Raw genomic sequence first — 9,775 nt, forward strand, 5'->3', positions numbered from 1 at the left:
TTTTTTTTTTTTTTTTTAATGTATCTGGTATAGGGTCTCACTACACAGCTTGGACTCATACTGACCCTGTTTTCGGCCTCCCCAGTGCTGGCATTACAGGCGTGCACCACCACGCCTCATCTCAGTGGCCAGCTCAGCACACTTGGGGGTATGGCCAGCACCACATGTGGTGCCGGGGATCAAACCCAGTCCCTGCACTTGCCTAAGCAGGAGCTTAGTCTGCTGAGCTATCTCACCGGCCCTTGTTTTGCATTTTGAGACAGAGTCTCACTAAGTAGCCCTAGCTCACCTCAAATTGCAATTCTCCTGCCTGAGCCTCCCAAGTAGCTGGGATTACAGAGTGTGTCACTAAGCCTAGTTTGGATTTTTTTTTTTTATTAGTAATATTTTCTGGGGACTGGGGAGATGGCTCAGTAGAATAAGCGCTTTCCTGGCAAGTGTAAGGGCCTGAGTTCAATCCCCAGTTCCACCAAAAAATAAATAAGAATAATAATAACATTTTCTGTGCTGAAGTCTTCAAGTGGAAACTGACCTTTGTATATAATAATGTGAGATAGCAATGGAAAACAGAATAGAAGAGCAAGCTTATCCAAAGTGACAGGTACTCAGAACTGAGACAAGAACCCTCGCGGTTGCTAGAAGGCCAACACCCTGCTCTCAGGACTGTGAGTCACCGACTCTTCTCCTGTGACCTGAGCCTGCAGAAAGGCTCCAAGAGAAAGACAGCAAGCAGTTCAATGTCCAGCAGTCTGTTTATAAGCAGAGAAACTGAGTCCAGAGAGACAGAGGTCTTGCCCAGGGCTACTTGCACAGCCGCCCAGCCTGGGCAACAGTCCCCCACACCCTGCCCCAGCTCACCTCCCAATCTCCGAGCAGTGCTTGGCATCAGCGGCCACAGCCGCCCTGGCGTACACGTGGTCAGGCTGCGTGTAGGTGGAGGGCAGCCAGAGGCAGAGACCCACAATGACCAGGAGCAGAACCACAGCCAAGAAGCCCAGCACCACAAACTGCTTCTTCATGACTCTGCCACAGAGCAGAGGGTAGGAGGCAGGTCAGGTCTAGGCTTGGGCACTCCCAGCTCTGTCACCCACGGGACACAGTCTAAAGTCGAGGCTCAAGAATAGCTCCTTTTGGCCTCCTCGCACAAGTGCGGGTATCCAGGCTGTAGACCTTTGACCAGGACATTTGTTCTGCCAGGAGCTCCAGGCCCATCTCTGTTCTCCCAAATCATTTCTTGTTAATCTGAAGGGCTTGACCCTTAAGAACCTCATGGCCAATAGGGACTCTTTCCTAGGAGCCCCTTCAGACTTAATGCATCCTTTCTACCCCCTTACAGCAGCCAAGCTCTGTAGAGAGTTCCAGAAAGGACAGGCCTGCTCTTATTTCTTCTGTGTTCCCTACGTCAGCCCAGAGCCTGGCACTATCCATTACTCCCTCCAGAGCAGCCACGCTCAGAGCAGGGGATTAAGCATCCTTTGTGCCTCCAAGGGGATCCCTCTCCCCACAGTCTCCTGAAATCTGGAACCAGCTACCTCAGGGCCAGAACTTACCGTCCAGCAGTAGGTGGGAGTTCCAAGCCTTGTCTAGGAAGGTGCCTCCAAAAGGCAGCTGGAGAAATAACTGGGATCTCCCTGGTGCTCCGCAGGACCCTGTGGCCACAGAATCTCCTCTAGACTCCTCCACCAGGCAGCTCCCTCGTTCTCCTGAAATTGCGAGGGTGGACCTGAAGTAGGCCCAGCCCTTTCCGGGGGGGCTCCATGTGACCTCCCTCCACCTCTGGCTGGGTTTTCTGCCTCCAGTTGAACTCTGGAGTCAAAGAGGCTATCAGTAGCACACATGTCTGCATGAATTCTCCCAGCGTTTCTCCCAGGCACAGTGCAGAGAATTTGCAGAGCAGGGAGGGTACAGGGTATTCCTGCTCAAGCTCAGGGACACTTCACATGACAAAGGGGGCTGGTAGGGCAAAACCAACCTGCTTCTCTGAGTTGGGTCTGCTGTGGGCTCAGCAAGTCATTTATTTCCCTGTCTAGTGCTGGCCTTACTTTTCAAGGCTGTAGTGAATTAAGTGGGTTAGAAGGTACAGAGTGCTAAGTAATTAAAAACTACCATTATTAGCATGGCTATACTAAAGGGCTGTCCCCGGGATGCCTGTATGGCATGGCGGACATCAGGGACCTCTTGCTGACTGTATTTTCCTGTGGACTTTCTCTCCAGCTGTGTGGAGAACAGCAGCATCCATAGAGTCCCCATGACTGTGGCATCAAGCAAGGGTTTGACCACAACAGGGAAACGGGGGTGTGGTGATAGAGACAGGGGTTTTCCTCCCCCAGATGCAATTTCCTCCGCAGGGCAGTGCCCACCACTGAGCCCCTCCAGGGAGCTCCCGGCTGGTTCCCCCTAGTTTTCTGTATCTCTATTCAGAGCCAGCCAGAGACAACATCCCAGAGAAGATCTAGGACAGCAGTCCTTGTGCCTGTCATGGGGACATTCTTGAAGTTGGAGTGGAAGGGCTTGGTAGGCATGTGGCGATGCACAGAGTGATAGCATTGGAACCCCCTTCTATGGGAAAATAGAGAGATCGTTAGCCCTAGATGCAGAAGGGGGCACTAAGCCCCAGAGCACAGAGGCCTGGCAAGTAGTGATACAGCAGACCACTAACCTATGTCCCCAGTAGGGTGCAAGGCAGCCCTCCTTTCCACTTTGGGTACCAGAGCTGAGTGCAGACCCGATTCCAAGCTGAACGCCACTCAACTGTCTTCTAACACTCTCCCACCAGCTCTGCCCTCCAAAATGCAGCCAGAGGACTTTGTCTGTCTACAGGGCCAACCAAACCCTGTTCTCCTCCTTGCCCTGCACAAGGCCAACACCCTTCACCATGCCTGAGAGCCCTTTGGCAACACAGACACCCTGGGTCTTGGTGGAGGTCAGGGTCAAGAGTTCCTCTTGAGAAAGTCACCCTGGGAGTCTTACAGACCGCAAGAGCTGGGCCGGTGATGTGTAGCATCCATTGCAGACAGAACATTCCCATCACAAGTGGTAGGGCAGGGCCTAGGCTTGGTTGCTACCACCCCCTCGTCCACTTCGGGCATCTCTGGGCTCATTGCTCCCACGACTGCGGCTCCTCTTGAGGCCCGATTGTGAACCAACTCTGACACATATTTCCACTTCCTCCTCCATCTATACATCCTAATACCCAAGTGAGGGCACCCAATAAGGCTCAGACTTCCAGGGAGTACAGGGAGAGGCAGCACTGAGTGTCCCAGGACACTGCCAGGGAGTGTTGGCCTCGCCTCCCATGAGCAGATGTCCCAGTCCAACGGAAGACACCCTGCTGGGGGACAAGGCTTCTGTTTCCCATCCCTCCACCCCTACGTATTTTCAGACTCCCTAAAAGAATGTCTAAGACCAGAGCTTGGCTCTTACCCAAACCAGTGTCAAAGGGGAAACTGAGGCTAGAAAGTAGATCAGCAGCAGTGCTGGGCCTCAACCCAGACCCCTCCCTCCTTGTAACCCTGGTGGGTTTACCTGAGGCCCAGGAGAGAGGCCCCTTCTTCCTCAGAAAATAGCTCTGGCCTGGGGCACCAGCTGGGGAGGAAGAGGCAGACTTTCTGCCTGGGAAAGTTCTGGTCACAGATGGGGTCCTCCCCCTTGTAGTTCCCGGCTCTCCATGTGGCTGAAGCCACGCCTTCTGCCCCTGCAGAACTCCTCAGGGGGCCCCAAGCTTGGGATCAGGATCTGGAGTGGGTACCTTCAAGGTCCACAGGCAGGAAAGGGGCAGTAGGGATCAAGGACTCATGTGCTTACCTAGTCCTAGAGGGGCAGGAGGTCAACTAAGGATCACCCAGCATCCCTGTGGACAACTGGAGGCATCTGAAGAGCATAGAACTGGCTGTTCTCTGCCTGAGCCCTGGCCTGGCTGGGAGGATCATTAGAGACTGACGTCACAGGAGCAAGGAGGTTCAGTGCCTGGATTAAAGTTCGTCAGCCCTGGGCGGGCTGTCGGACTGGAGGCAGGAGGTACTGCAAGCCTGGGAAAAGTCCCCTTATTACACACAGTTCCTTTCAAAGGGCAGCATCCACCAAGCGAGTCCCTCCAGGAACATCAGGTGGGCTCCCTCCGGCTTACCCTGTCCCTGTCCAGTGCATTTAAACTCAGAAGCAGACATGCTGTCCCAGAGATGGCTCCCAGGGCAGTGGAGTAGGGGTGTTGCCTGCACCAGACAAGAGCCTGGACCTGAGAGGCTCATCACATTCTGCTACCAGATGTCAAAGGTGCGTCCTTGGAAACTGTGTGGCCTGGAGGACCCAGTGAGCAGACTGGTTTCACTGCCAATCCAGGAACATTTGTACCCCGGGCCAGAGGAGCTACCTGAACAGCCTAGAAAGGCAGGGTGCCAGAGAAGGGGTGGTTGCTAGTACTTCCAGAGCTGTTCCAAGGTCACACAGCCCAACGCTGTAGCCCATACCTGCCCCAGGTTGCTGCATGTCCCTGTCTAGCTAACCAAGAGAAGCAGCTGTGGATGCTGCCCAGTGCGCCCTGGACAATATCCTCCATCTCCCATTGCCCTCCATCTGCCAAGCGGCGAACCACCTCCCTGAGCCACGCTCTCTCCCCACCTCCTGGACAGCTGTGTACATAAGGGAGTGAGTTCCCCAGTCCCAGGACTGTGTACTCTGCCATCAGCACCATCCTCTCCCAACACACACACACACACACACACACACACACACACACGTGCACACACGTGCACACACGCTCACACTTGTCCTCACACACACATACCTCAGAATGAATGCAGGCTGAACAGAGCTGATTCCCAGGACACAGCCACCAGGATGCACAGGGACACTGCAGACAGCACTACCAGCCTGGAGTTTCTCTGCTAATCCTCCAGCCCAATTCCAAGGCCATGTCACTACTATCCCAGAGCTGCAGGAGTGAAAAATGGGGCACAGACCCAAGTCCATTCACGGGCAAGAAACCAAAGCTGACACAGAAGTGATTTGCCCAAAGACAGCTGACCCTGCAAGACGCCCACAGGTGAGCCCAAGACCTGCCTACCCCAGCAACCCTCAGCATGGAACTATGCCCCTGCACCAGATCTTAGAGTTTCCCCAGCGCTGAAGTTGGAATCCACCTTCCTCTCTGCACAGCCAGGTGGCATAGGTTTGAGAAGTAAAGGCAACAAAACCAAAAACAACCCACCCCTTCTCTTTAGTATTCTACCTGCAGGAAACAGTTAAAAGAGTTATGCGTGGCAAAGGTGACTTCAAGGTGGTCAGAGCCCCTTGGACTTGACTAATGAATGACTCATTGCAAAATAGGCCCCACCCCCAGCCCCAGCCAGAGCGCAGAAACAGGCCAACACCCGGTCCACAGCAGCATGGCCCCCTCCCCTGGAAGGTAGCTCACTCCCGCTGCACAGCACCTAAGGCTCCACGCGCTCCTGGAAGGGCCCCAGGCCTGCACTCCCCTACAATGCTGTCCAGCAGCTCAGAGAGGGTGAGCAGTGCTTCAGGGTCACACAGCCCAGGGTCACAGCCAGACACGTGCCTGCCTGGCTCACCTGACTCTGAGGCCCCTACCCACACGGAGCTAAGTCTCCAGTCCCAGTTGTGACCCAGCCCCTCCCCTTCCTCCCCCTGCAGGCTTAGGGTGGGAGGAGGCTTTAAAGGTACAGAACTATTTATTCCAGGTGGGGAGAAGGCTGACTCCTGGGCCTATCCTTGGGGCCCTGTGACCTGGAACAGCTGCGGATCCCTCCAACCCTGTAGAATCCCAAAACCCTTAAGGAGAAACCTGAGCCCAGGGAACATCAAAGGAACTGAAGGAGGAAGGGTCTTAGCCAAAGCAAGGTTAGGCCAGAAGTTCCCTGGGAGAGGTGGTCCCTCCCTACTTAGGATATCCAAATAGGGATCATATAGAGTGAGGCACAGCGGGAAGTCCATGCAGTGGGGGTTGGGGCACAGGCATTTGAGGCCCCACAATGTCTAAGGAACCTAGGTTTCCTTCTATAACTCCGGGTAAGGGATGCCTCTCCAAACTTGGCTTTTCCCCTACTTTCCAGGGCACAGGTAGGTGGTGTAGGGGTTGTCACTCTTGATTCTGAAAGGAGTCACATGACCCAGGAGACTTTACTAATCCATCACTTCTGGGGTTGTAGGCAGTCACTGCTGAGAGTTGAGGTGGGGGAAGGGGACCCATCCATGCCTTCCGGCTTTGTCCCATCGAAGTGGGTGCCCCACACAGCTAGCAAACCTCTACGGCCTCTCATCAAGTTCCACACAGGTAGGGGCCAGGGAGATGGCTCAGTGGAATAAGAACTTTCCTGGCAAGTGCAAGGGCCCGAATTCAATCCCTGGTTCCGGAAAAAAAAAAAAAAAAAAAAAGATCCACACAGGGCCTGTTGCTACCATTGGCACAGTGTGGGCTTAAGATCCTTCATGTATTCATTCATTTACCCTTCCCATCCTAACTCCTCTGGATCATTTTCTCTCAGAGCCCCTGCCAGGGGAGGTAAGACAGTTACCAGGCAAGGAGGAGAAGCCAGGACTCTGAGGAAGCAGACACTAGAATGAGGGGTTTGGAAATCCAGTCAGTGTGGAGGTGGCTTTAAGGAAAGACACACCAGGCCTGATCCTGCTGGCAGGAATCACGGGCCTCTTGAACTCAAGAGCCCTTTCTCATTCCTGAGGCATCTAGGCTAGAAAAGGAAGCGGCAGAGCCTAGATCTTGAAGTTCACTTTAGCCTGGACTTTGAGAGCTCTGGGAGGATGGTGAATATGTCACCAGGCTGGGTAACCCATTAACGCTGGCTCACTCATTAAGACCCTGCTAGGTGCCGGTTAGCTCCTTAGCCAGTTCCAGAGCTGTGCATAAGGCAGGGGCCATGGGAAGAGCAAGTGTTGATGGGCAGCTTGGTGCAGGCTGGCTGAGCTGCGGGCTTCCTGTGCCCTTGCTCTTGGGGCTCTCCTGCGTCAAGCGGCCTGCTTCGGGGAGCTGCACGCCACCATCGCAGGGCCTTTCAGCTCCAAATCATTCTTTTTGCGCTGGCACCAGCAGCCCACAACACCTCGGGGGACTGGGCTAGGTAAGAGGTTCAACAGGCCTTGTAGGATGAGGCTCAGGTCCCAAACTAGCTTTCCTGCAGAGAAATGTGCTCCCAGTAGCCTCCAAGGCCCTTCTGTCATGCTCAGGGCCACTTATATATTTGACAAAAAAGACTCTGGCAGGGGAAGAAGTGTGCTCTCAGTGCAGAACCCAAAGGCTGGAAAGGAAAGGGACCTGCCCAGAGCCACTCAGGAGGTTGAAGACCCACGAGATGGGGAAAAGCCATCTCTCTCACTACAGTGTCTGCCATGCCACACTTCTGTCAGGCCCAGGAAGCTGCACCTGAGGGCCAGGAAGTCTAGCGTCTCCAATGGGCCACACAGGTCAGGATGAACTGCAGCCTCACCATGAGTAAGCAAGAGTGTGACCAAACTTGCCCCATCCTCCAAGAAACTGCTGGGACAGGACCTCAGTGATCCTTGGGAATCAGGAGACCTAATATCATCTGGGACATTTGTGTCCCCACTTAGTAAACTGGTGGAATGTACAAGCCCAATGTACACTGAGCTACAGCCCCAGACCCTTACCCCCACCCCTTTTCTTCTTACTATTTTTTTTCATTTATTTTTGAGGCAGGGTCTCACTGTGTAGTCCAGGCTGGCCCTTAACTCACTCACTTGTATAGCCAGGCTGGCCTCAAAGTCCTGGCAATCCTCCTGCTTCCTCCAAGTGCTGGAATTACAGGCATGCTCCACCATGCCCAGCTTCTTTTCCTACTTTTAATAAATGTAAAATCTCACTATCTTTTGTGCTTGTCATTGTTGTAGGCAGCTGAATCTGACAGAAGTATTATAGGGCAGTCAGACAGGGCCAGGCCCTCAAGGAGACAATATGGAAGACAAGGTGACTTTGCCACTTGGAAGAGACAGACACTCTCCCATATGGGCCAGACCTCAAGACAAAAGAAATACAGCTACACACTTCCCTAGGGATGGGCATCAGGAATTAATATTCTAAATAGGTATCAATCACCTTGAAAGAGCCCAAAAGAGTCACTAACCCAACCCCCAACAGGAAGAGACCTGTCCTGTATTCATGCCCACTTGCTACATGACTGGTTTCCTTATCTGGTACTAGATTTAATCAATTTTACCTGAGCAATGGTGCTTACAACCTCATTGGTTAACCATAGTTTTGTCCCACCTCATGCCCACCTAAGCAAGTTCCCATGTTCTCCACCATGGGAAGACCCGCCTCACTGCATGATTTTATTCTATGAAAGTCCCTGGAAGAGACAGCTTCCTGGGGACCACCTGCTCAGGGCCCCCCTCCTGTCCTTCTCTGGGACAGGAGCTTTCTTTCCCCAATAAATATATTCTGCTTATAACCTCCATTTGTTCCTAAAATTCATTTTTGGTTTTAGAGAACACGAACTGGTCCCAGGTACTTTTTAGGTTGGGAGTCTCATTTCTCCCCTATATCATTTGGAGGTCATCTACCTGAGATCATTTGTTCCCTATATCATTTGGAGATCATTCACAGAGATCATTTTTCCCCTATATCATTTGGAAGTTCCCACCAAGATTATTGGATGGAGGTAGGAGTGTGCTTTTCTTTCACAGATTCTGGATTGGGACTTGCTTAGATAACAAATTTTTATGCTTCAAACTTTGATATGTCTCTTTGCTCATTGCTTGTAATTGTTCATGCTTTGCATCATACAGTTTTGTTTCATATAGTTCTGTCAAAATTGCCTACAATTGCTTATACTTTGTTTCATATGGTTTTGTTAAAATGTTGGTTAAAATGCTGTTGGTAAATATAAGTTAAAATATGGAAATATTACAAGGTTATGATATTTCTCTAATGGGACATTTTATAACTGTTTTGTACTTGTATATGTTGCATTTGAACTAGTTGCTAAATGTACTGATATTCCTTGCTTGACTTTAGACAATAGCACTAGAGAGAGTAAGGTTAGTAAGCCTTCTAGTGGACTTTATATAAAATTCTGTAAAATGGAACTTTTTAAACCTTGCTCAGACAGACAAAATCTACATGCCTGTATATGAAACACGGGACTCCTTTTGCCAACAAAATGACATTAGGTCGGCAACCGTTCTTACAGGCTTGGAGGACAGGTTTCACTGGGATGGACTGGCTCTGATCCCCCTCTATATGCTAGAGGAAATGTCAGGCCTGCTCTGTTTCAGTTTCCTTTGTTTGACTTTACTCCTAATTTTCCCACATCTTTGTATTTTCCTTTTTAGAGGCATGTAAAATTAGAAGAACTCTGTAGACTGTTCCAACTAAGTGAAGCCCTTAGAAAGTGAATGTTTGTTAATGCTGAAGACAGAGAATTCATTTTTTAAAAAATGACACATACCCCATCTCTGGGTCAGAGGAGACAAAGAGAAACTATACCCATCCAGGAGGACACATGTAAAAGTCATGTCCCAGCTTAGTTTTCTGGGCAGGTCTCTTTAGGGAGGCTAAACCTAAGCAGCACACTTATGGGACCAAAATACATTTAGTATGAGGGAGGATTTCCAACCTTTTCTCCTAGGTCTAGATCTAATTATTTAGGCGCATAAGAGCTAAGTTATGGACTTTAAAACCTTTACTGTAAAGTACTAGGTAATCTTGTTCAGGGTGTTAACTATTCCTTGTAGAACTTGGACAAACAGTGGTTACTCTGCCAGCTAGTATGCTCCTAGAGCAGCT

At 51.2% G+C, this 9,775-nt stretch overlaps 1 protein-coding gene across 1 annotated transcript in view; it reads right to left on the reverse strand.

Moving 5' to 3' along the window:
* The window catches only part of Ggt1 (gamma-glutamyltransferase 1), a 41,132-nt gene that overhangs the window by 10,603 nt on the left and 20,754 nt on the right, over positions 1-9,775 (reverse strand). Inside the window, exons 2-4 of the mRNA XM_004636320.2 lie at positions 4,784-4,930; positions 1,551-1,703; positions 859-1,023 (exon numbers count right to left, since the gene is read on the reverse strand). Of these exons, the coding sequence (XP_004636377.1) occupies positions 859-1,019 (161 nt within the window). The 5' untranslated portion in view covers positions 1,020-1,023; positions 1,551-1,703; positions 4,784-4,930. The remainder of the gene's footprint in view (positions 1-858; positions 1,024-1,550; positions 1,704-4,783; positions 4,931-9,775) is intronic.

Source organism: Octodon degus, unplaced genomic scaffold, assembly GCF_000260255.1.
Source record: "Octodon degus isolate 3935 unplaced genomic scaffold, OctDeg1.0 scaffold00079, whole genome shotgun sequence".
Classification (NCBI taxonomy): Eukaryota; Metazoa; Chordata; class Mammalia; order Rodentia; family Octodontidae; genus Octodon; species Octodon degus.